General features: G+C 29.0%; 4 protein-coding genes across 9 annotated transcripts in view; 1 reads left to right on the plus strand and 3 right to left on the minus strand.

Moving 5' to 3' along the window:
- LOC101511267 (ADP-ribosylation factor 1) overlaps positions 1-605 on the minus strand; it is a 6,216-nt gene extending 5,611 nt beyond the window's left edge. For both annotated transcript variants that reach the window (XM_027336808.2, XM_004507757.4), the window contains exons 1-2: positions 176-605; positions 60-98 (exon numbers count right to left, since the gene is read on the minus strand). In XM_027336808.2, the coding sequence (XP_027192609.1) occupies positions 60-98; positions 176-275 (139 nt within the window). In that variant the 5' untranslated portion in view covers positions 276-605. The remainder of the gene's footprint in view (positions 1-59; positions 99-175) is intronic.
- Positions 606-2,466: 1,861 nt separating this feature from the next.
- LOC101511586 (xylose isomerase) lies at positions 2,467-8,099 on the minus strand. Of its 2 annotated transcripts, none has more exons than XM_004507760.4 (20): positions 7,958-8,099; positions 7,587-7,667; positions 7,384-7,488; positions 6,783-6,857; positions 6,566-6,695; positions 6,385-6,476; positions 6,099-6,155; positions 5,593-5,666; positions 5,455-5,509; positions 5,263-5,364; positions 4,812-4,863; positions 4,598-4,643; positions 4,469-4,524; positions 3,968-4,019; positions 3,782-3,861; positions 3,590-3,660; positions 3,447-3,487; positions 3,199-3,370; positions 3,033-3,110; positions 2,467-2,743 (listed from the first exon to the last, which is right to left on the minus strand). In XM_004507760.4, the coding sequence occupies exons 2-20, from the start codon at positions 7,650-7,652 to the stop codon at positions 2,708-2,710; spliced, it is 1,440 nt and encodes a 479-aa protein (XP_004507817.1). In that variant the 5' UTR covers positions 7,653-7,667; positions 7,958-8,099; the 3' UTR covers positions 2,467-2,707. The 2 variants fall into 2 exon arrangements, with proteins under 2 accessions (XP_004507817.1, XP_012573421.1); XM_012717967.3 differs by having other exon boundaries at positions 7,913-8,072.
- Positions 8,100-18,734: 10,635 nt separating this feature from the next.
- On the plus strand, positions 18,735-23,074 carry LOC101512343 (CBL-interacting serine/threonine-protein kinase 21). Of its 4 annotated transcripts, none has more exons than XM_012717974.3 (14): positions 18,736-19,161; positions 19,267-19,329; positions 19,467-19,538; positions 19,617-19,724; positions 19,811-19,882; positions 20,054-20,107; positions 20,372-20,497; positions 20,929-21,018; positions 21,107-21,232; positions 21,330-21,437; positions 21,524-21,643; positions 21,735-21,800; positions 21,990-22,064; positions 22,138-23,074. In XM_012717974.3, exons 1-14 carry the CDS (start codon positions 19,000-19,002, stop codon positions 22,252-22,254), a joined length of 1,359 nt encoding a protein of 452 aa, XP_012573428.1. In that variant the 5' UTR covers positions 18,736-18,999; the 3' UTR covers positions 22,255-23,074. The 4 variants fall into 4 exon arrangements, with proteins under 4 accessions (XP_012573430.1, XP_012573428.1, XP_012573429.1 ...); XM_012717975.3 differs by having other exon boundaries at positions 18,738-19,161; positions 21,333-21,437; XM_012717977.3 differs by having other exon boundaries at positions 19,021-19,161; positions 19,227-19,329.
- A 545-nt stretch (positions 23,075-23,619) lies between these two features.
- LOC101512671 (putative lipase C4A8.10) overlaps positions 23,620-26,191 on the minus strand; it is a 5,783-nt gene continuing 3,211 nt past the window's right edge. Inside the window, exons 6-11 of the mRNA XM_073363754.1 lie at positions 26,062-26,188; positions 25,920-25,975; positions 25,522-25,574; positions 25,319-25,439; positions 24,073-24,170; positions 23,620-23,823 (exon numbers count right to left, since the gene is read on the minus strand). Of these exons, the coding sequence (XP_073219855.1) occupies positions 23,752-23,823; positions 24,073-24,170; positions 25,319-25,439; positions 25,522-25,574; positions 25,920-25,975; positions 26,062-26,188 (527 nt within the window). The 3' untranslated portion in view covers positions 23,620-23,751. The remainder of the gene's footprint in view (positions 23,824-24,072; positions 24,171-25,318; positions 25,440-25,521; positions 25,575-25,919; positions 25,976-26,061; positions 26,189-26,191) is intronic.

The raw sequence follows: 26,191 nt of genomic DNA on the forward strand, positions 1-26,191 counted from the left end.
TTCAGCAGAGAAACGAACTAAAAAATAAAAGAAAATGCAAAACGAGATCGAGTACCAACTTGGAATGGTGGAGACAACTTCTCCCATCTGAAGCCGATCTGAAAACAAGTCGACAAAATTAGTATAAAAAATAGCGAATTGGATTCTGTGAGATGCAGAAAGGTAAGAAGCATACAGAGAATAGTGGTTTTTCCGGCATTGTCGAGACCGAGAACGAGAATTCGAGCTTCCTTGTTACCGAAAAATGAAAACAATCTGGTAAACACTAATCCCATCTTCCGATTCGGCAGAGGGACGGACACAGTACAGTTACGGTTAGAACATTAATCAATCAGCTAAAACTGATTCTTCTTACTGAGAATTCGTTTGTTCGGACGGAGAAAAAATTGAAATCGGATCAGATCTCAAAGCAAACACTCTGAATCTGCATGCCAGTGTGAATCTGATCTGAAGAAATTGAAAATCGGAGAAGCAAGGGTTACGTTTGGAAAGGTTTTGAGATAGAAGAATGGAATCGAAAAATGATGAATATATGAGGATCGAGTGAAGATTTTGATTCCCTCGCCCTCCACCTTTCGGTTATGGGATCTGGTGTAGCTATTGTATTACTTCTTTTCGCGCATTTAGACCAGCACCACCAAATTTGGACCTGGGCTTTTCCGTATTATAAGATCGGGCCAGCCCATACACTCGAGAAAAAGGTTGTTTCTTCCTCTCCTAATATACTCAACATTTGGGGGAGAGAAGGGAAAAAAAGTCTACTACATACCCTACATTTATGCCCCGTACCCCCAAACCCCATGAAATTCTATGAAAAAAGTCCTTCAACAAAACAAACAAAAAATATTCGGAAATTTCACAGTTTGAAAATTTCATAAAACTTGAATTATTAATTTTTCACAATTTGAAAATTTCAAAACATGAATATGTTCCAAATCTAAAATATATTTTAAATTGCAACAAAATATAATAAAAAATGTGAGAAATCATTTCATCCGAAATTTTTCTCTGATAAGATGAGGAATCAAATTATATCAATATAATATTATATCAATGTTAAATTGTTTAATAATATTTTAACCGATACAAATTTTACAAAATTCACTTTTAAATTGAAAATTTATATATATCATTCATGTAAAATTTTGCACAAATTTAAAATCATTTGATTGATGAGTGAGACTTATATCGATTAACGACATTTACTAAAAATATATAAGACGATAATTTTAATGTATGTCAATAACATTTCAAATGATTTTAAAATTTTGTAAAATTTTACATAAATATGATCTATATGATATAAAATTTTAATCCAATAATAAATTTTGTAAAATTTGTATCAATTAAAATATTATTAAACTATAATATTTCTTTGTAATTTGATTTCTCCTTTATTTCAAAAGGATGCATAGAAAGGTGATAATGTTCTAACAATTTTGATATATAATTTTTGAAATTTCAAATATTTTAGATTATAATTTTTGTTTTGGATATTTTTCACTTTTTATTATGACAATTTTAGTGTGCAAAGAAATATCCCTAAATTGAGATTTTTCTTTTGGGGGAAAAAAGGTGGGAGACGAAATTGAAATTTAGGAGAATTGTGGATATGAGGACTAGCTGTGTGGGAGTATGTAGTGTATTTTTCAACGTTCAATAGCAAATGTTACATAAGCCTCCCTCTTTTTAAATTTCTACCTACCATTTTAAAAAATACTCCTTCTTGTTGCTCTGAAATTCAAAAAAGCAAGAAATATATTCAAAGAGTGATGACAGAAGTTGACCCTTAATCATTTGCAACAATGATTCTTAATCACGATTAAGATAAGTCTTTGTTTGGGAGTTACGAAGGAAAAGAGACGAAAACTTTAGATGCTGAGAGGAATGAAAAAAATAAGATCTTTTATTTTTCTTGGAGAGTACTTTTAAAGAAAATGAGATGAAAATATAATTAATATTATTCAATGCATTTGTTTAGTTCTCCTGTATTGGAGGATACACTTTTAATTAGTTATAAACTACATTGGGAAGGAGACATGCTTCCATAGCGGTACATACGCAAACATGGATTCGTTGAATATTTACACATTTATTAAAAAGAAATTGAAATGTGTATATTATTTCTTTTGTATGCAAAAAATACAACCAAGTTGGACCTCGATTCACTAATTCCGTATCCAACTATTATATGTAAATTTGAATTATTTAGTGTTCATATGTTATTTTGCTTGTTAAAGAAATTCCGATATTAGTGCAGAGGCCAACAAATTTTTGCATCATTAACAATGTCACACATGCATTCGCTATGGACAGCTACATCAGCATTGTATTATGTGAAAACATAGGAGAATTTTACTGTATGCATCCCTTCAACTTCCGATGACGATAATAATAAAGGAAAATAAAATTAAAAAAATGAAAGTAAAAATAATTATCAAACTCTGCATGCTAAACTCTCTCTGATGACCATGGTATGCACCTTATTATTATTAATAAGAGTTAACATCCACTTCACCTGGCTTCGAGTGCACCCGGCAGATATTGCCTCCAGCTCCACACATAATTTATCCCAATAAAAATTAACTTACATACAAGTAAATCTTGATTTCGTTTATTATACTAAAACTAAAACTACAATTGTAAACTGTTCCTAATAACAAAAATGACAAGAAAATAACTGCCACACAGAGCTAGATGCTTCTTTTTATATAGCAGACTGGAATATCATTTCAGCTAGCTCCTGTAAAACATAAAATAGATATATATATTTATTAGTGTCTATTTAAGCTCTATTTTTCAAACTGAATAATTAATCATACACATAAGTCTATGTTTGGTTACACGGAGGAATAGACAAAGCCGTAGTGACTCATCGTGATTTTGTCAAATGACCACGAAATCAAACGTGCACTAAATCTGTTCCGTGTGAGTTGGGGAAGCGAAAATCTGTTCATCTATTATACATTACAACTTACAAGGTAATGAAAGATACCCCTTATTGTTACAGAAAATTTAGTTATTATAGTTACCTGTTTGGCAGAAGCGACCTTTGGTTCTCCCCATTCCTTAGCCTTCTTCTCGAGCAAATCAAAGTCGGCTTTTCCAGCCTATGGCAACAACATATGTTTCAATAAAATTAACCAACAAAAGAATTAAATATTAGATGAGGAGAAGAAAAAGTTGGGAGAATGTTACCTCTATTTGAGCTCCGATTTCTGTGTCAAAACTCTGATATCGCTTGCGGACAAGTTCGGCAAGAGAACCATCCTCAATTAGCTTGGCAGCAGTCCTGAGTCCTCGAGCCATTGTATCCATTCCAACAATATGGGCTATGAACAGGTCTTCAACGTCTGTGCTCTCTCTCCGCCTAAAATATCGCTTAGTAAAGAAATCGCAACAAGGAAAAAGGGATATTAGTACAAAAAAGATAATAAAGGACTCACAATTTGGCATCAAAGTTGAATCCACCAGGTGCAATTCCATCCTGGAAAAAGACAAGAATAACCCAGTCAGATGAGATTGTGTTTCTAAGGTGAGGAGGAGTGTTGCACTTCAGAACACTGGTTAAGAACAAGCAATTTCATACGTTTCTGATAACGCTGAGCATAATCATTGTTGCCTCTTGGATATCTACGAGAAACTGATCTGTGTCCCAACCTACAATAATGATAACAATTTCTATTACAACTTCCAATCTTGTGACAAGTTAACACAGAGTCTTCCTTCCAACTTCCATGTTAGAAGTTACATTATTAAGTAATAGAGAATTTGCACATACCAACTTGAGGATCGCCGGTATTTGCATCAATATTACCCAACAGTCCATTAATCCTTGCAGTTTCAAGCTCGTGATGACAACTATGACAGGCATTAAAAAGAACAAGAAAACATGTCCAGTTTCAGTAATGAACGTAAAAAATAAAATATAAAGTATGATGAACACAATATACAATTAAAGATTCACCTGTGACCCGATAGGGTGGCATGGTTGCACTCAATGTTCAGTTTGAATTCCCCTACAGAAGGAACAAAAATGAGGAAGGGAGAAATTTGTGCAAGTGAAATAACACAACTTTTAATGAAGAGAAACCTTTCAAGTCTATGCAAGCAGTGAAGAGACTCATTGTGCTTTTGTTTTGTACAATTTTGGTGAAATTCGTTCACATTAGGGATAACTTGGCTATTAAATTCAAGAGGCTAAGAAATTTTCTAACTCGAGAAGAGGGGGGAAATACAGTTTCATAGAGGACAAACCAGTATACAGGACCTTGATTAGTCTTTAGATTATAGGGCAAAGTAAATTATTGCTTTAGAAAAAGATAGAGAACAATTAGAAAGTTATATACAGTTCAAAATCTTCATGGTGTACTATTTAAGAACATAAAATTTTCATTATAGAAAGACATCACACCCACTTTTTGGTTCTTGGGGTGACATTTGAATGATGAATACAAGCAAATATTACCTTCAAGTCCATATTTTCGCAAGAAATTAGCTGTAGTTGCAGCATCCCAATCATATCTGGAAGAATACAAGTTAGTAATGTACATAATAGGCAATGTAAAATTATTGATTGAATAGGTAAGAAGCATACTGGTGTTTTGTAGGTTCTTGTGGCTTTGGTTCGATTAAAAGTGTCCCTAAAAACATAGCAAAAGAAAAACATGAGAAAATATTCATTTATTATGGAAAAAAATTATGGTGTGTGTGGTCCGTATAGACATAAAATTATAGGTTTGATCTATTCATATGTTCATAATTTAGCGCTGCACATTGATCAAGCTAGTTGGTATTCCGAGGAAGATTACCATTGAATCCGATCTTCTTTTTGTGTGCAACAGCAGCTTCAAAAAATCTAGCCTGTAACCAGGAAAAAAGCAGCATTGTTTCAAGAAAGATGCAACACGCTGCAAATTAAAAGACAAAACTACAGAAATTTTTGGAATAGGCAATTAATTACTGAAAGCTAGTGTGCCTTGCTCTTTTTAAATGTAAATCACTATGTAAGGGGAAAAATATTCAAGATGTTGACCATCTAATAATTTAGAAAATTTCCCTTGGGCTTCCTGCTCAGCTTTTGATTACATTTTTTTAGCATTAACATTGAAACTTGGTTATTACTGTTGTTGAAGTGTGCAAATTGATACTGTTATTATTTCTTAATTTTCAAGGATATTTCTTATACACTGTTTATCAACACAAGAGGCAAAAAGAGAGCACAAGCAGATAACTACATCAAGGATAGAATTATTCACGCACCAAATGATTAAGCTCTCTTTCCATATCTGTGTTCAAAAGAGATTGGTAACCCTCGCGACCGCCCCAAAACACGTAATTTTCTCCCCCCAAATAATGTGTCACCTGCAATACATTTTTATGACCATAATGAACAATGGTTCTAAAAATACAATTGACCTTGTTACTACTACTGTAATATATGTACAGACGTACCTCCATGGCTTTCTTTACTTGAGCGGCAGCATATGCATACACCTCTAGCTCAGAGCTGTAAAGCAGTTCATTTTGTGAGTCATGAACCCACTAGGCAAAAGGACTGTATAAGCTAGGAGATAATGGTGTATATGTTACCTAGTAGCGGCACCATGCATATAACGAGGATGCATGAACAACTGAGCTGTTCCCCACAAAACGCTCTTCTTATTCTGTATGGTAAATTTACAAAATTATTACATGAATTACGGGTAGTTTGACTGAGCCAAAATAAAAGAGTTTACATCTGATTGCGTTAAGTTATATCTTTTATAACAAAGCACTCAACACAATGCCACACTATATATAAACCCCTATTTGATTTTATTTTTTTTTCATTCCATATTCCATTGTATTATAACACATTGGAAAGGAGAATAAAAAAAACCAGTGTTATCAACATTTCAAAACCACAATTCACAAAACAAAATCTCATATTTTTTCATTTTCCATATTCCCAAACATTTCATATAATTTATTTGAAGTGAAGAAGCATAATTACAGAACTCTGTACTGATTTTAAAAGCAGAGAGGCTTATTTTCCTACTTTAAGCTGATTATCTGAAAACTATTATATTTTAAAAGATCCATTCATGTCAAATTACCTGACTCTGAAGCTCTTGAGCAAGGGCCACCACTTCATCCAAGTTTGCATTTGATTCCTAAGACACAGGCAACAAGTGCAATACAATAGCTCAGAAAGAGTTAAAACCTTAATAAACGTAGCAGCAGATCATTAATCAAGAAAGCAAATTCAATCAACTATGTCCTTGACCGTAGTTTAATATTCCAGATATAAAAAATAAGTAAGCATATGCACTGCCTCTAAACTCTGATCCTCTTTAAGAATTGCAATTAAGTAAAGCTGAGAAATTTTAAAGATTGACACACCTCAAGAGTCTTCCCATCAGGAGCTATATCCCTATCGTGGAAGCACCAAAAGTCGACACCAAGTTTGTTTATGAACTCGAAATTTGCTCTCACTGCATTATTTATGAGAAATTTATATTGCATCACATAAAAATCTCTGAATTTGAGGTACATCAAATTGGAGAGTGAAGAATTAGCATACTTCTTCTTTTAGCCATGCTTAATGAATTGGTACCATCTTCCCATGGCCAATGTTTGGTAGGTGCACCGAATGGATCACCACCTGTTCCACGGAATGTATGCCAAAATGCAACACTAAATCTGAACCAATCCTGCAGTTACATAAGAGTAAATTCAAGTCGAAATCCAAGTGTGGGTGGAACAAAAAATGTCTGCATAGAATATAAATGAAAACCAACCTTCATCTTCTTCCCAATAATTTCCTCCTCTGCATTGTACCATTTAAATGAAAGTGGATTCTTACTGGATGGCCCCTGAAAATAAAATAAATGCACTAATAAATGGATGTACGGCACATTCTACAGAATGCAAATGAAAATAAGAAGAGTTTGGAACTAATTAAGGTTTCTCAAACAATGTTATTATGTTGTCAAGAACAAAAAAAAAAATGAAAACTAATTCAGTTGAGGAGGATCTACCTCTTTCTCCTCAAGTGGAGTAAAATTAATGTATAATCAATATGAACACCAAAACCCTCCCCTACTCATTTTTATTAAAAATATTGCATTTCCAAAACATTGGAGAAGTTAGGAGGATCCCAAATAATCAAATAAACCTTCATTATACTCCCTTTTACTTTATATATTCTTTTATACCTTAATTCCTTTCTTCACTCCCAAACACAGCCTCAAATGACAATATGAAACGTTGCAAGATGTATGCATTTAATTAAATTCAGTTTAGCGCAAAAATTATATCAAAATAATCCTAATTCATATTATTATGTAAAACAATAATAGATCAAGAAAAAAATAAAGTGTGATAACCAAGTGTAGCCACCTCATATTTAATTTTGGAAATGCCAGGAAAAAACTCCCCTTCCCACTCATCTGAATCGCCACTTTTACCAACATTCGTGGCAGGGCAAGTCTGAGGTGCACCAATCTATTATCCATCAAACAAAAACAAACCTTATTAGCATATAATACTCAAAAATTGAACACACACAAAAATATATATATAGGGAAAAAATGTATCAGTACCACTGCATAACACAAGACATTCAAACAAAGAAGAAGCAGTAAGACTTTCCCAGATTTCATTATCATGGATTAACGTAATTCCTGCACAATAGAGAGAGTAAGAAAATCAAATCGTCAATTAACACTTCAACAGCGCATCACAATTGAAGACATAAAAGAATATGATCGTCGTTGTAATAACTATATGTATGAGAAATTTAGCTTAATAAATAACATATGAATATGTATAAGAGTGAGAAATTGAGTTCAGCGGAGAAAAAGGGTAAAAACATGAAGCTAAAAAATAGTAATACGAAATGAGGATAAAAAGCGGTGAAGAGTGTAACCGTAAGAGATTGAAACTTGTTCAGCGATAGAGATGTAACAATTACCGAGCAGGAATGGATCGATTTATAAAAATTATTGTGAAATATTGATTCCTAATTTTCTTCTTCAATTCGGTTTGTTGTGGTGTTATTATGGGGAAAACCTCGAATAATTGGAATTGTGAATTTGAGTAATTGATAGTAATATATATAGCTACAGATTAAGTAGTGTTATTAATATTATTGGATAAGAACGATATCAATTAGCAAGTGCTATATCACGTGTTCCGCTGTCAGACTGGATATATATTCGGAAGATTATACACAACATTTATTTAACGTGTGCTATTTTCAAATTTTTCCAAAAAAGAAGATCACTTGAAATTTTATAATTATTGTTAATACTTTTTAGTATTGTAAATTAATAACTCTTTTCATTTTTAGTGATCTAACTGTAATTTGATGAATGCTGATTCAACTAAGAGAAAATGATGGATAACCATGTAAATAAAAATTTAATTTATGAATTATTAAATGATTGGATATTTGGCCGAGTATTCAACAAAACACCGTGTATAAAAGTATTCACCATTTGTAGTCTTTTATATTATACACAATTTATTTTTTCGATTGTAAATATCATTTATTTATAATTTTTTAATTTTAATATCTAATAAATAGTCAATTATTTCAATCCAACATCTTAAAAAAATTATTTCTTCCATGTTAATATAACTAATTTGTTTATTAAAAAAATTATCTCAAAATAATTGATTTATTTAATTTTTAGTAGAGTTCTCTCTAATTATACATTTGAATTAATACTACTTACATTATTTTTAATATAATATTTTTTATTAAATAAGTTTATCAATTATTTACTTTACTTTTTATCAAAAATAATTTGTTTATTAAATTATAATTATCTCAGTTTTATTTTTATTTTTTTTTATTTTAATTAATTGTGGGTCTCACACTTACACGTCATATAAGAGCATCTCCAACGGGAGTGAAAATGAGTTCGTCCACCAGCGTGGAATTACTTAACTCCAGTTTTTTGTGGGTTGGTGTCATCACAGTTCTGTCAGGAAGAAACGGTGCTTCATAGTGGTTACCTTTTTTTTTTTTCTCTATCTACTTTCACAATTTAATAATAATATAACTATAACCGCTACCTTTTATAAATTTATTAATAATAATAAATTTATTATTTTTTATTAATTTATAGTCGTAAACTTCTTTTTAATTTATTAAATAATAATAATTTTGTAACCATTACCTTTTTTTTCTATCTACTTTTACAATTTAATAATAATATAATTATAACCGCTACCTTGTATTAATTTATTAATAATAATAAATTTAACATTTTTTATTAATTTATAGTCGTTAACTTTTTTTTTAATTTATTAAATAATAATAATTTTGTAACCATTAGCTTTTTTTAGTTAATATACTACCGTTAGCCTTTTTTTTCTTCTTTAATTACGATTGTTAGCTCATTAATAGAAACAATTTGTTACTCATACTTTTTCTTCACAATTTTTGTTATAGAAGTTTATTAAAGTTTTTATTAACGTACTTTTTTATTTATTTTTCCATTTAAATTAATATTTTAAGTTATAATAAAATTAAATATTAATGTATAAATTAAAGTAATGGAATATAATATGATTTTTTAAAAGTTAAACCTTAAAAAATGAATGAGTTGATTTAAGGTGATGTGGCATAGTAGAACTTGAATCATGTTGAGTTCATAGTTGGAATAGAAAATGAGTGAATTGCTTCAAGATGATCTGGCACAGTGGACCCCATATTGAGTTCGCCGTTGGAGATGCTCTCCAACCGTAGCCAAATGAGTTCGTCCGCCGACGTGTAATCACTTAACTTCCAGTTTTTTGTGAATTCACTGTTGGAGTTGTGCCAAGGTGTAATCACTGTAATCACGGTACTGTCAGGAAGGAACGGTGTTTCATAGCAGTTACTTTTTTTTTTTTTCTATCTACTTTCACAATTTAATAATAATATAATTATAATTAATTTATTAATAATAATAAATTTATCTTTTTTTATTAATTTATAGCCGTTAACTTTTTTTTTAATTTATTAATAATAATAAATTTATCTTTTTTTATTAATTTATAGCCGTTAACTTTTTTTTTAATTTATTAATAATAATAAAAATAATGTATAATAATATTAATTGGAATATTTAAATTAATATTTTAAGTTATAGTAAAATTGAATATAACTAAAATATTAATGTATAAATTAAATTTATGAGATATAATATGGTTTTTTAAAAGTTAAACAGTAAAAAAGAAATGAGTTGATTTAGAGTGATGTGGCATAGTAGAACCTATTTAAATGGATTATGTTGAGTTCATTGGAACAAAAAAGGAATGAGTTGCTTCAAGATGATGTGACACAGTAGACCTCATTTAATGAACTCATATTGAGTTCACTATTGGAGATGCTAGTATGATGCGACATTGAAGAAACCACTTGATAGTAGTTATGGATCTTGAAATGTTTTCTTAAAAACTTAGAGATGCTCTTCAAGCTTCAAGGGGTTATTTTTATTTATAAGGGTCAAAGTGATTAGATACTCTTGGAGTAAGAAAAAAAAAAGTAGGTGTTTACGGTGAACACAGCATAATAAACTCCCGTGCCTATTTTGTTTTAATGAAAAGAAAGAAAAAAATTCTTTAAACAACTCACTTTTATAATTTTTATTTGCACTCAATTTTATCATAAATAAGAATATGTATTCATTTATTTTAATTTATACTAAACTTATATTAATTATTCAAAAAATAAAATATATTTATTTTAATTAATTTTTATCAATAATAAGTTAACAACAATAAGAAATACATAAATATGATGAAAATATATAATACTGAGAAATACATAATAAATATGACAAATGATGCCATTTCAAACCACAAAGCAATGTTGAAATGTTTAAACAATTGCATATTTATCTAATCAACACTGAACTCAACAATAATGTCTCAATTTTTTTTCAATTGCTCCTATATGTAAATGAAGGGCCACTAAAAAAAACGCAGTACTTTCACTCTTCCAACGCCCCTCCACTCGCTCATTCATTATTTCCAAAACTAACTACACCAAAGAGAACATTGGATTTATATCTCAACACTTTCACTCCTACATCGATTATTTTTGAAAAATTCAATTTACTTCTATCAATTTTATTATTCAAAAAACTTTAGATCTATTATTTATCCCACACAAATATAAAATCAGTAAGAAATTTTATTTTTCAAAAATCCAATTTAAAAATTAACATACTAAAAATTTAAAATTTTCGGTGCGTAAAAGAATTTATATACAATATATTTCACAAACAAAATTTTGAATATGTAAAACAAATTGAGGAAAAAATAATTATACCAAAAATTTATGGTATTTGAAAAAAAAATAGAGAAAAAAAGTTATATTCGAAATTTTAAAAAAAATCATATTATAAATTTCAAAAACTTTGAATTTCTTGCATGTAAAATAAATTGAGAAAAAATTTTATATACCGAAAATTTCAAAAACTCTAAATTTCTGATATTTAAAAAAAAACATAGAGTCTGAGTTTAAAAAATAGGCTGAATTTGTTTAAAATATTTGTATTTTCTACAAATGTATTTGTAACACCTCAAATACTGTATAATACGTTTATTATTATTTTACTAATAATTATGTATTTATATTTTTATTGTCATAATTCATATATTTATAGTAATCTTTTTTATTTTATTTAATCATAAATGATTGTTAATTATTCAAGTGAAGTTTAGTTTAGGAAGTTCTTACTAGTGTGTTTGTTATAGTTGGGGAATGAATTAAAAATAAATCCAATGGAAATCTCAAGTTCAACTACAAATAATTCATTTTGTAGTCAAACATAACTTATCATTAGTAAAGATTTGGAGGAGCGTGATAGATAATTTTCATCACACTTCGTATGACTCAAAACTCAATTGTTAGAAAGGAAAAAAAAATGAATGAAAGAAAGAAAGAGGGAGGACATAAACTAAAAGAAGAGGGAAAATTAAGAAGAAAGAAGAAAAAGAAGAGAGAAAACACCATCACTCTCCCTTGCATGTTTTACCTCCAAGCTTACCTACATTATTCCTTTACGGTATATTGAATACAAATGAGGAGAGGAAGATAAAAAGAAAGAGGGTTAGGTTTGACTCTTGAAGAAACAAAATGAAGATTGAAGATGAAGGTCAAGTGACGGTTATTATCAATAAATGAGATTAAAGCTTAACCTTAGAAAAAGCCACAACTCTCTCACATCTACAAGTTAATGTAACATATAAAACTCTCTTAAAACCTCTCTTAGGTGTGCTTAGAGATCATGATTTGTATGTTTGGATATTGAGATAATCATATTTGATTTAATATCATTGATTATTAATAATGCATGATAAGTGTTTGTATTAATTACTATGAAGAGTTATAGTTTTATTATGATTGTTGAGTGATGTGGTTGAGTTGGTGATGAGATGATAATTGTTTAGTATTGATAATTAATCGATTTATGCTTAATTGTTTAGTATTGATAATTAATTGAAATGAAAATAGTATAATGTCTCTGAACCCGTATAGGTATACATTTGGTATTTGTTCATAACTTTCTCTATATATAGTGTTTTGAGCTGATTTTTATTCCATTAGAAAATAGATTTAATTACTATCAAAATAAACACTGATTTCACTAAATTTCATTGAAAATTGATAAAGGAACTTGAGTTACAAGTTGAAAAAAAAATTGTTGTTGCGTTTTTGCACATTGATACCTTATTTTATTAAACTGCATTAATTGAATGTCTGTTATGCAAAATAAAAATTATATTTATAAATCAGACATCTTAAGCTTTCCAAAATATTATCGTTTGTTCAAATCAGACATTGCTTGATGTTTTAATTAAATTGCCAAAGTTATAGTGTTTTCTGCATAAAATTATTATGACGTAGCTGAGTTAAAATGAGTATAACATAAGTAATAGGAATCAGTTTTGAGTGAAATTAGTTGGGTCCGCAAGAAGACATATAGTAATTTTATCAAGTTAAGATGTACGGTTTTTATAAATATAAAAATGACTTAGTAGTATTGTAAACACAATTATTATGTCATAAGATTATTATGTAATGTTGTTAATTTTATAATACCATAACTTGAGTTATATAGATCAATTTCGAGTGAAACTAATTACATTTGAAAATTTAAATATAACAACTACTTTCTGGAAGTTTGATGCTAATACATGGTGTGTGTGTGTGTGTATATATATACACATATGATTTATATGTTAAGTTCATGTTCAATTGTGTGAATGGAGACTACTCATATGTTATGATTATATATATATATATATATATATATATATTATAGCTAGATGAACTATTCGTCTATATATGACGGAAGTGACGGGTAAATGGGATACTACTTACGGACTTAATTATATTAAATATTATCAAAAGATGTTTATTCAAGTAGATGACATTGAGTGAAACTAATGTAGTCTTTATGACTTACTTGCTATGTAGAATTTAAGTCATTAGATTACTTATGTCTATTGGCTTAAATTATTTGAAAGATTTGAAGCCAGAGGTGAAAGCAGTACCTGAGTATAACTTATGAATAAATAATATTTTATTATATTGAGGTATAGTTTATCGAGAGGATTTTCCATGCTTAACATACCAGAATGGCTATGAAACATCTATAATTATTTTTATTAATTCTATGTTATTGAGTTTTATGTTCACAATGTTGAGGTGATGTTTTCTATGTACATGTTATTGAAAGTCTAAGGAGTATTTAGATTGCTCACCAATCTTTCAATGTCATGAATTGGAGTTAGATCACATCTTGAGTTTAGATTACACTTATACTTTAATTAAGTGTTACTTGAAAGTTGTTTTAAAGTTTGTAAATATTTTAATATTCTAAATAATTTTAAGAATTTATAAAAAAAAAAATTATATTTATTTGCAAACACTTAGATACTTTTAAATTGAAAGTTTTAGTTTCATAATTAAATTTTAGACATTAATATATTTTTGGAAGTTCATACAAAAATTATAAAATATGGAATATGAAATCCAATTCTCCAATACCAAAGGCGACATATTGGATTATGTCAAATTGGTGAGGTCTTTAAATTTTTTCATATTATAATAAAATGAGGATGAATTTTATTTTGTTATATTATGCCAAAATAAATTTATTCACATTTAATCTCTATTTTAATTTTATAAAAACTTTTTTTAGTAACTAAAAATATTATTTTTTTATAAAAAAATTAAAATAAGGACTAAAAGTGAATAAAAAAATTTAAAGAATAAAAATTTGAAATTTTTTATATAGAAAATAAAATTTATTTTACTTTTTTATTATCATTAAAATTGATTTTATTTATTTATTAGAATCTAATTTTTAATATTAGAACGTGTTAAGACGACTTTGATGAAATTTTTATCTTCTCTCCTAACTGAAGAAGGATATTATTTGTTTAATGTAATAGAATCGTATCTTAATTAAGAAACCTTGCAAAATGTTAAGAAACCTTGCAAAATGTTAAGAAACCTTGAATGCCGCGTAGGGCAGGTCTGGGGTTTTTATTTATTTTTATTAGACATGGCTAAAGCTCAAAAGAAGACTACAAAGAAAATAGCTTATGACTATAAACTCTCTTAACATCAACAAACAGATCACTAAGGGACTTCATTGACATTGACACACAACCTAGTTGTAGAATCAAGTCGCTTTTCACTCCAAACATTTATTGAATTTCCGCTACGCACATTCCACGTCTCAAATTGCATGGAAGGCCAGACTTTAGCCACATTGTATTTAACCAAACATTGTATAAAAAAACAAGTATTTGACCAAACAAGTTTGGTTCAAGATGGGAAAATAATGATTGATTTTTCAATTTTGGACCCAAAGATCTCTGTCCAATATAGTTTAGTGGAATCTGTTCATTGTCTATCCAACATAGTTTATTTAAATAGGTTAGTTTCTTGTCTAAAACACTTTTTGTGTGATATGTAGCATATTTTTTTTAGTTAAAGAGACTTCTAAAAAACCTTAAGTCTTACGTGTTTAAAACAAATAATAATATAATTCTAAAATTTTCATAGATTAAATCATAAATCCACGTCAAACGATTTGACCTATTACGACACATATTTACCAAATAATATGGGTAGATTAATTTTATACAACCCAATGTACTAAGTACACCCATCATCACATAATATAAGTTATTGTAGCAAAAACGTTGTCCAATTCCATATGCTGTTTTTCAATACCAAATGAAAGATTAATTTTGTTTTCATTATTATACTCTAGCAATTTATTATTAATCTACAACATATAATTTATCAGGTATCCGTAAATAAAATAAATGAATAATTCAATTATCCATGTCAATAAATAAGGTAGGGTGGATAGTGAATTGTTGCATAATTATTTTCATTTTATACTTAGTTTACATACAAAATCTTAAAAAAAAATATTTAATCTTAAATTCACGACACAAGTGATTTCTCTCGTGTCTCCTTTCATAAACTAACAAATAAATAATAAGATAATTTTATAACAAAATGCCTTTTTTTATGAATATAAAAAATGGTGTTCAAAAAGTTAATTTTGTGTGGAATTTTATAAAATACTTCTTCTAATCTCTCGATTATAATTAGCAAAAAGTTATATTTTATAATTTTAAATATAATAAAAAGTCAACTAACTCTAACATATTTAATATTATTATTTATTTCTATAACACCCTTCTATTAATAATTTTTTTCTTTCATAGAACAAGTTTTTATGAGAGACAATTTATAAATACAATTAATTTTTTTAGACCTTTTCGCTACTTTAAAAAATATAATTAACATAAACCACTTTTCATATGAGTTATATATTTTGTTGTTTATATATAAATATGACGGGAGTACGTCATAAATAATAAATATACAAAATTATATTTACTTCCTCTTAAGTTATCTTAAATGATATTAACTCTCCTTTTAAAAAATATTCATCTCCTCTATATTAACTAAAAAAATTGTGTATAACATTTATTTTTCTGTCATTCTTTTAACTATATGTCATTTATCATAAAAAGACAAGAATACACAATTCAGTTGTGTTACTAAAAATATAATTATACCTTTCAAAACTGCAAATATCAGACGTATAGTCGTACTTTTATAAATTAAAGCAAAAACTTTAGTTGTGTCATATAGTAAATAACATGAATAAATATAAGTGTGACAAAAAATTATTTGATGCAACTTCTTTTAGTAAGTATAAGGGAAGTAAGTATTTTTTCAAAATTTAAAAAGGTGTTAGTGTCATTTAAGACAACCTCAAAGGAGGTAAATGCAATTTCTCCTAATAAATAGAACAATACTAAATATTACGATGAAAAATAAAAATAAAATATAAAAAATATTGTGTCATATTTTAATTGATTTTACTATTTCAACTCACTGAATTAATGTATAGTTACTTTTACTAATTTAAAATTTTAGCATGAATGATTTTTTGTGAAAATATATCTCTTACTATATGTAGCACCATTGAATAAATAATCACTGTTATGTTCAACCATGACATTGTAAAAGTTTATCTATTGAATAACAAATAAAATATATATATATTTTTTAAACAATGAGACTTAATTCAATGGACATATGATAATATTATTAGACTGAATTCTATGTCTCGAATTTAAATTTGAGAATATCTAAAAAAAGAAAAAAAATCTTACTTTTGCCTAAATTTAATGATTATTTATGGTAGATTTAAATTGATAAGTGATTGTTTTTAAACACACAATAAACAAAAAAACTTCATGTAATTATATATAAGTAAATTATTGAATAAGTTTATACTTTCTACCAAAATTAATAGATGTTATTTCAAAAAATTAATAAAATTTAATTCATTTGACATATCATTAATTTTTTTTCGGAAATCTTTTAAAAACTTTGACTTTCATTATATCTAAATTAAAAGTTATACATTATATATATATATGAAAATAAAAATGATGATTTATAATTGATTGATTGTGAATTTTTTAAAAAGTAATTACACGGTTAATATATCAATTTTTTTTATCTAAAAATTGAAGGTAAAAATACGATATTCAAATCTAAAATAAAAAAGTTTATATTTATTTTTATAAAAGTTAATTCATTTGACATGATTGACATAGTCCCGTAACAAAAGTATATAAATAAAAAGGCATTGAATAATGCTCCCAATCCATGTTAAAAGCTACTTCACATTTTTTAAGAAAAATAATTGATATATTTAAGTTTATAAAAATAATTATATTTTTTTAATTGACTTTCATGAGGCTCACTCCATCAAAATAAAATACAAATTAATTACAATATATAAAGATTAATAACAGTAAACATTAATGATAATATCAAGATTAAGTAGTAGTATATATTAGTAGTAATATTTATGCCGCGATTTCTATTGTGCACCGTAAACAATATTTTTTTGACCATTGGATGATAAAGACTTACCTGTTCACACACAACTCCATGAAAAAAAAAATCATAATCTCAAAAGTAGAAATAAGAACATAAACGAAAGTATAAGGGTGATGTTTTTTTTTCCTTCCATTTTTCAATTTTTTTTTACATAAAATCCCAAATACACACCACATAAAGGGATCAAACACATTTATGATTTATGTGTTCATCACCGTTGTATGCAATTTTCTAATAATTCCAGCATTTGTGGTTATAGTTCTTCCAAATTGAAATTTCATAATCATAAAATTATTTTTGCAAAATCTTATTTAATCCAACTTCCAGTCAAAAACACATTCATCAGTCTAAACAACCAGCCAGCCAGCCATCTCTACCTACCAGAAATGCTAACTACTTCCCCTTCGTGGAGTTTGCGATTGAGATTTAACAACGCATTATTATAAATTTATACATTCGATTTTTATTAATTTGTCCACGCCCTAGCTCGACATTTTTTGTGGATGGAATTGGAGAGGACCGTGGTTGATACAACACAGTGCAAATTAACATGAAATAAATTTTATATCATAAATTAACATGATTGGTTGTGATTTTTTATACTATATATCATTTTAAATTTTTATATCATAATTTTACTTATGTTAATTAAGTGATTGCGGAGTTAAATAAAATATCACACCATCAATGGCAGGTGAATCAGAAGATGGATTACAATCAAAGCGCAAATAAATGAAGAAAAAAAAGTTATATATTGATACCAAAATTATACTATTTAACTAATTTTTATTTTTGAGCTTTGAAAATACATTTAGAAACCATCCATTTCCATTATTTTTGTTTCACAACAATAAGTATTATGCACCTAAAAAAAATATGTATATATGTTTCCATCACTTTTTTAAAATCTCAAGTATATATAACATATTAACATATAAGTTAAGTATATGTAAAATCTATTTCAACTAAAAAATATTAAAATTATCTAGTTGAATAACCATTTAATCTATAAATCCTAAAGATTTTGAGAAAACTCTAGTTGAAATATTGATTTACATGATAATAAAAATAGTTTATTTAATTAATCCTTCGTTAATATACATTTTATTTTGAATCATAACTTCTTCCTTAATTAAGGGGTGGCATTTATCACGATGCATCATGTCTTTCATATCTTAACAAAATTATAACAACCATATAAATTAAAAATAGAAATAAAATTGATCTATTTTTAAATGTAATGATTTGATCCAGAGAGAAAAAAATATATATTGAATTCGATATAAGACTCAATGAGCCAAGAGGTCTTGAGCTACTATCTCTTCATTCTAAATTTCTTTTTATAGAAAAAAAAGACCAAAAGCTTCTATAAAAAAAAGAAAGACAAAAAGAAAATATTTTCTGAAAAAAGGGAAGAAATATTGGTTCTATAAATAAATTGGATGGATTAAGATCGAAAGCAAAAAAAAATGATACATAGGCTTCATGCACATAAAGCATAGTGAGAAATAAATTGTTGGGAAAAACCAATACAAAAAATCCAAACACAAAGGAGAGTAATGGTGTCTCCAAAAACTATAGGGAAGTATAAGCTTGGCAGGACAATAGGAGAAGGTGCATTCTCTAAGGTTAAACTTGCTTTCAATAGCAACAATGGTGAAAAAGTTGCAATCAAGGTCATTGACAAACATATGGTCATGAAAAACAATCTTAAGCATCAGGTAAACATCATTTTGGTCATTATTTATTTCAATTAATCAAATATTAATGTCATAACATATTTCAGGTTACGAGTTCGATTCTTGCTCATAAAAAATATGTTTCAGGTGCAAAGTGAAATTAGAACAATGAAACTTCTAAATCATCCTAATATTGTTAGAATTCATGAGGTATATACTTGATGATGTTATAATTGTTGTGAATTTTCCTTCAAAAATAAAATTCTTGTGAATTTTGAAGATTCATATTTAGTACCTTTGTCACTAATATAATTGTATTTTTCAATGAATGTTATCATAAAAAACAGGTTCTTGGCACAAAAACAAAAATATACATTGTGATGGAATATGTATCTGGAGGTCAACTATTGGACAAGATGGTAAGAGTAAAAAAATTCTTGTTGAAATTTTGTGTACCTACAATTTTATAATAATTCAATTATGATACTTATATGCAGACTTATGCCAATAAATTGAATGAACGTGAGGCAAGAAAACTATTCCAGCAACTTATTGATGCTGTGGACTACTGCCATAACAAGGGAGTTTATCATAGAGATCTTAAGGTAAGTTTGATAAACATATTTTCTTTTCTTTGTACAGGAAAAAAGTTTTGAAATCTTATTTGAACCTTTTACAAATGGCAATACAGCCAGAAAACTTGCTCCTTGACAGCAAGGGAAATCTCAAAGTGTCTGATTTTGGATTAAGTGCACTGAAAAAGGTAAAACTTTTGTTTGAAACCGCATCATTAGTTCAACTATACTCCTCGAACCTTAAAAATAAGCACAAAAAAAAAAAAAGTATATGTATTTGATTTGTAATTTTTGCTTATATTTAAATTTGGAAGGAGTAAGTCTTTTTAATTAATGATCGAATTTTGATTCATTGGCAGCCTGATAATGTCTTAAACACAAGGTGTGGTTCCCCGTGCTATGTGGCTCCCGAGGTAAGATTGAGTCACAAAAAAGAGATAATGACTGTTTTTATGGAATACATATATATGAAACGTGGTATACACTTTAGTGTAAATTAGTTTTATGTTGACGACCAATGAATTTTTTTTTATCTGATAATTCTTTTCGAAATCAATGACAAAATATGTTTATGTTTCAATATGATGAGTTTTCCATTGGATGTCAATGTAAAATAAATTTACAATAATAGTGTGTATTTCCATTAAACTCTAAATATATTAGTGGCTCATGTGCAGCTTCTGGTGAGCAAAGGGTATGATGGAGCAGCTTCTGATGTTTGGTCATGTGGAGTAATTCTTTTTGAATTACTTGCTGGTTTTCTACCATTTGATGACCCGAACTTGATGAGCTTATACCATAAGGTATGTGCAAATATAATATCCCAAGTTAATATCCAAATTAGTCTTGAAACTATACAACCGTATCAATTTTGTCTCTCATGTTATCCATATTCCTAAATAATCTATGAAATTGTTCAATTTCAATCAAATTTGTCTCTTTATTGATATTTGCAGAGACAAGAATCACATTGAGTTGGTAATATCATAGATAAATTTTAAACAAAGAGAACTACATCAGAGATGCATTTGATAACACATTAAAAGATTAAAAAAAGATGGACAGATTAACATTTTAGAATTCCAATGACTGTTTTGAAACCCTACAGTTTTCAAGGATCAACTTGAATATATACACATAATATACCATATAATCATGATAGTAAAAAAGAAAACACCTAGTTTCTGATTCAAATAATTCACATTTTCTGTTAACTTTCATGTCTGGAAAAAAGATATGCCGAGCAGAATATATATGTGCCCCTTGGTTTAGTCAAAGTCAGAAGACACTAATCGCCAAAATACTTGAACCACGTCCTGGAAAGGTTAGAAATTCAAGAACACTACTGCCCTGTGCTTAAAACTGCAACTGAAAGATAATAATTTGTTTGACATCCTCACAATCTCTCGCAGCGGATAACTATATCGAATATTATTGAAGATGAGTGGTTTCAAACAGATTATAAGCCTGCTTGCGCGTATGAATTTGATCCGACCGTTAACATGGATGACGATAGCGCTGCTTTCAATTCAATTGAGGTATTTTGTTAACAGATAGCAAGTTAAAAGACAATAATAGAATACACCTAATTGGAGTTATGTTATGGACCAAATTTGCTAACAATATGTTCTATAGCAGAAAACTACAAAGTCAAAAATATCCAAGTCATCAAGCTTCATTAATGCGTTTGAATTGATAGCCATGTTTCAGGACCTTGATCTATCTGCTCTTTTTGAAGAACAGGCAAGTCTATAAATCTGAAAGGGTATTTTTAACTTAGGAACAGGTCCTTTAATTACAAATGCTAATGTTATGAGTTTCATGTTTAGGATCACAAGAAGCAGACAAGGAGGTTTGGATCCCAACACACAATCATTGAAACCATAGAAAAAATAGAAGCTGCTGCAACACATGCGAGACTGTCAGTAGAAAAAATGAACAACTTTAAGGTCTAATCAGTGCTTAATTTGATTCTTGAAAGCATTCATGTAACCCTTTTCTAGAGTCTGACAATAATTGAATTTTGATTCTTAATATCAGATAAAATTGCACCCGAAACAAACAATGACTAGGTATTCTAGATCATACTTTGATCTATCAGCTAAGGTAATACTCATCTTATCATCACCTTCGTGTAAAATAGCGACTATAGTGACAATAGAGCGCTATAACGTAGCTGAATTTAAATATATTTTTATTGTTTCGCAATACACTATTTAGTAAAAAGTGTTGAATATATTTGTTTTGTTATTAAACCAAGTTCAATTCTTTACTGGTATGTATGACAACTTTCAGGTGACAGAAGTTGCACCAACTCATTGTGTTGTAGAAATATCAAAATCTGCAGGAGATCTAAGAATGTACAATGAAGTAAGAAAACATATCCTATTAGCTGAATATGCTAGCTAGTTAATCATGTTACTGATTTAATTTTGATTATCAGTTTTGTGAAAGCTTATCAAGTCTGCTGAAACAAAAATCTAGAGTGTCATCAGAAGGCGAAGACTTGGTAGATCAATGCGACGCTGGAGGCATAGAAAAGCAAGATGCTGAATTGTAGTAATAAAACTACTGTACATTACTAAATGGTGAGGGTATTGTTTTGATAGCCACCATTTCTTATTTGTAGTTTTCATTTATTTATTTCAGCTATGAAAAGCCAAATAGTGAAGATATTCGTGGCTATAAATCTGCTCAAAGACTGACTTAATCCATGTCTCTATTAATTTATTGAAGTTCATATGAGTATGATAGGGCAAGGATAAAACAAAGTCCAAAAACAAAATATTTTCCCAAAGCCAAATATGTTTTACTGAAATATTTTCCCAAAGCTTGATTCTTAATTATCTCTTCTTTTCTTCTTTGTAACTACCTTCTTAACAGAAGCAATTTTCTTCTGCTGTTGTTTAATAATTATTTTCTTCATTATAAAATAACGAGAAATACAACATTTGTAATAATTGAAATTCACATTGATTAAATAAGTGAAAACTCTGGAAAACATAGGGATAAATCCAGCAGCAAAGAATAACATAGGGGCAAAAAATATAGAAATATATGTGATAATTGAAACCATGGACCTCAACTGCTAAATCATGTCAACTTCAAAGCAGCAAATCATTACTTTAATATCAAAGTTCAGCACACAACAGGGTAAAAGGTACATAAACAATCTTCCAATCCAGCAGTGAATTAAGCAGTTAGAAAGACATTTGCCAATGTGGCCACCAGAACAAATATGGTATAATATTTTTTGGGAGTGTTTGGATTGGTGGAATGAAGTAGAATGGAACGAGCTAATAAGATTTAAAAAGGGAATCTTATCTCTTTCCATTTCATCCCACTCCATTCCATCATATACCACCAATCTAAACCCACCCTTTAAGGTCTCCATGCTGTAGGGCACTAGGCATGGCAAGCCATTGCGGTGGTGCCGTGAGGGTGGTTGGAACTTGCACCCTTAGATGGCATTACGATCCATATTCGGTGCTCCGTCAGTACTTATTACAACAAACATGAAAGCATAACAGTTGTTCCTTGTCTATTACCTTTATTTTCCTTCCAAACCCTCCCACCAAAGAATATACAAGTGCACAAAAGGGAGCTACTAGGCCTTTCAACCAGAAAAATGACCCCTCCTAATACAATATTACTCAATTCAAACTAAGACAATTTTTGAAGTTTTATGTGATTAGTACTGAGTTCCATTTAAACTTCCCCACTTAATCATTTGTCAACGTGTAAACACCTCAGAAAAGGGGAAATGGGCAATTACAAGGACTTATGACACGAGATCACTAAAAAAATGCCTATTTGTTTTGTTATTAAACGCATTTTCAATGTAAAATTCTCATTAGCGTGAATATGTATATGGACAAGTTATTAAGAATGAATGAGTACTGATGTAAATGACGGTGTACACCAATGAAGAAATCGACTTTTCAAGCTATCTCATAACAATTGGAAATTTGCAATACAAGATATTCAGGCTAGAAGAAGACTACCGTTGCTCACAAAATTGATTTGTTGACATTGAGCTTGACAATAATGCTACATACTAGATAATGAAGTTATCTATCATGTGGAAGATCACATCAGAACCATCTGAATTCAACCAGTAGGTTTTCACCTGAGAGCAAAAACGGGAAAATACAAAATAAGAATACCAAGGAACATCTAGCTTAAACTGTGGCCATCATTTTTAATAATTTAGTTTAAAATAAGTACATCATCTTAAAAATATCTTATAACATTTCTTTACATATAACAAATGCCCTTCATCTAAAGCTGGAGTTCTAAAGTAGTTGATAATATATTAACCGAAAGGAAAAGCATCGTTCAACTTTTTGCAGGAACGATATATGATAAAAAACATTACCTGGATCGTAGAGTGAGCAATATACCGCTGTTTACTCTTCTGAAAGCTAACATCTACACGCTCCCAAGAAACCTTAGTGAGACCCCTTATCATCTCCTCTACAAAAAGTATATGTACTCAATTTTTGAAAGCTATTTACAACACTGAGACATGCACAATTTGAAAATGATATCTTATTGGAATTCTTTGACAAAATAATATTTTAGACTATATTTGCAATTACAACATGACATTGTATGCTAGGTAACTTGTAAGATTCAAATATACATAAAGATTCCAAGCAGAAAAAAGTCATTGATATGCATTTTGTTTGTTTTTATCTGGTTTATACAAAACTTTACTCACAAACTGCCAAGTGGCTATATATCAAAATTTGGTAAGGGCAGTCCAATTCAGACTGTTAGTTGGAAGCTTGTGAAAGTACCAGATTTAAAAAAATAAAAGAACTCAAAATGAGAATCTACAAGCCAGTTTGTGGGAAAAATCAGTTTATCATGCAGAAACCCAAATTCCAATTTAACTTGCATATTTGTACCACTAAACTATAAACTTCCAAAGAAAGGCACAGAGGTAGCTTAGTTCTTTAGTTAGTAGGCTGTAAGACTAAGTTGCCATTAGAAACTAAAATCATACAAAAGTTAAATTTTCTCCTATCACCATTACTTATTATAAATTTAAATAATAGTAGGAGATAATTTGGTTAAGAATCTTGCCACAAAAAATCATTATCCCTAGCTCCTACAAGAAGAACTTATCATACCACCCAAAGTTCAATGGAAATTTCATTGTCTTGTATCTTATTAAATTTATGCCATTGTTAACGAAAAATCCTTTTCTCTATAGATAAATATCATCATGACACACTTTCTGTGCTTACTGCTTAAATATTATTGCATGTCTATTAAAACAGACAACCACTTTGAGTGTTAAGTGTGGTAAGAATTTTAGAAACATACAATATGAAGGTGCAAATGGCTATAAACATGAAGAAGAAAGTCAAAAAGAGGAAAGGAGATTGTTCTATACTTTATTTTTTCCTTAACTCACCTAAATATTCTTGAACTGAACACTACTAATTATCCTATCAAAAAATGCACAACTGTCCTCAGAAATAAAATCTGAGATGAAAATTTTATCTTCCTAAAAAAATATTATTTTGCCCTACTTCCACAAATACCAAAAGAGACAAAAAAGAGGTTTACATTGCAAAGCCAAAAGCAATTTTTTTCAGGAAATAGAAACAAACCTTCCAAGTCAATTGTTTGGCCTCCAGCATTAGTAGATTCTTTATTGGAAATATCATCAACAGTCCCACCTTTGACATGCACAACGTGCGGGTATTTCCGATCAATTACTTGAAGGTTAGACTGGCATAAAAGAAGGAATGTAAATTTACTCCCCGTAAACCACGTAAAACATTAAGATTCAGAACCATTGGAAAGTCTTTACCTTTGGAAGTTCATGTTGACGCCGAATTGATGAGGTGCGCCACCCAACCATATCTTCAAGGCAAGTCAAGAAATTTACAAGAATATAATAATTCAAGCTCTATCTTAAAGTTAGATCGACATCATTGTCAGAATCCATGGTTTCAGGAAAATAATTATCCCATGTGGCAGAGTAGCATGGGCCTGCAGGGATGTCATTCTGATTTACATCATAGTAAACTCCAGTAGAAATAATTTCAATATCATGTCTTTGTCGAAGTTCCACTTCATAATTCACATGAAAGCTGCATGTGTTGACTTTAACATGGGCCATTGACACTACATTATTAATTAGGCTTAAGCTTTTGTAAAATTTGAGATTCAATAAACAAAAAGAAATCTAAATTGAAAAGAGGATACGATCAAAGTTTGCATTTGCATATGCTACGCGACGCTTAAATGCACATAAAGCTGACCTACACAACCATTAACAATTAAATTGGAAGTAATGAAGAATTGAATAGTAACATGTAACAAACTTAACTGGTTCAGTGATACTAACATAAATTTTAAATCTTCAGAATCATCAACCATTCGGAGGAGAAGAGGACGCTTTCCATCATCGTTATCCGTAAGGAAGAGATGCTTTCCAGTTCTCCCTGCAACCAAATGTGCAGTTTGAGACGCTCCTC

This window comes from Cicer arietinum, chromosome 7 (assembly GCF_000331145.2).
Source record: "Cicer arietinum cultivar CDC Frontier isolate Library 1 chromosome 7, Cicar.CDCFrontier_v2.0, whole genome shotgun sequence".
Classification (NCBI taxonomy): Eukaryota; Viridiplantae; Streptophyta; class Magnoliopsida; order Fabales; family Fabaceae; genus Cicer; species Cicer arietinum.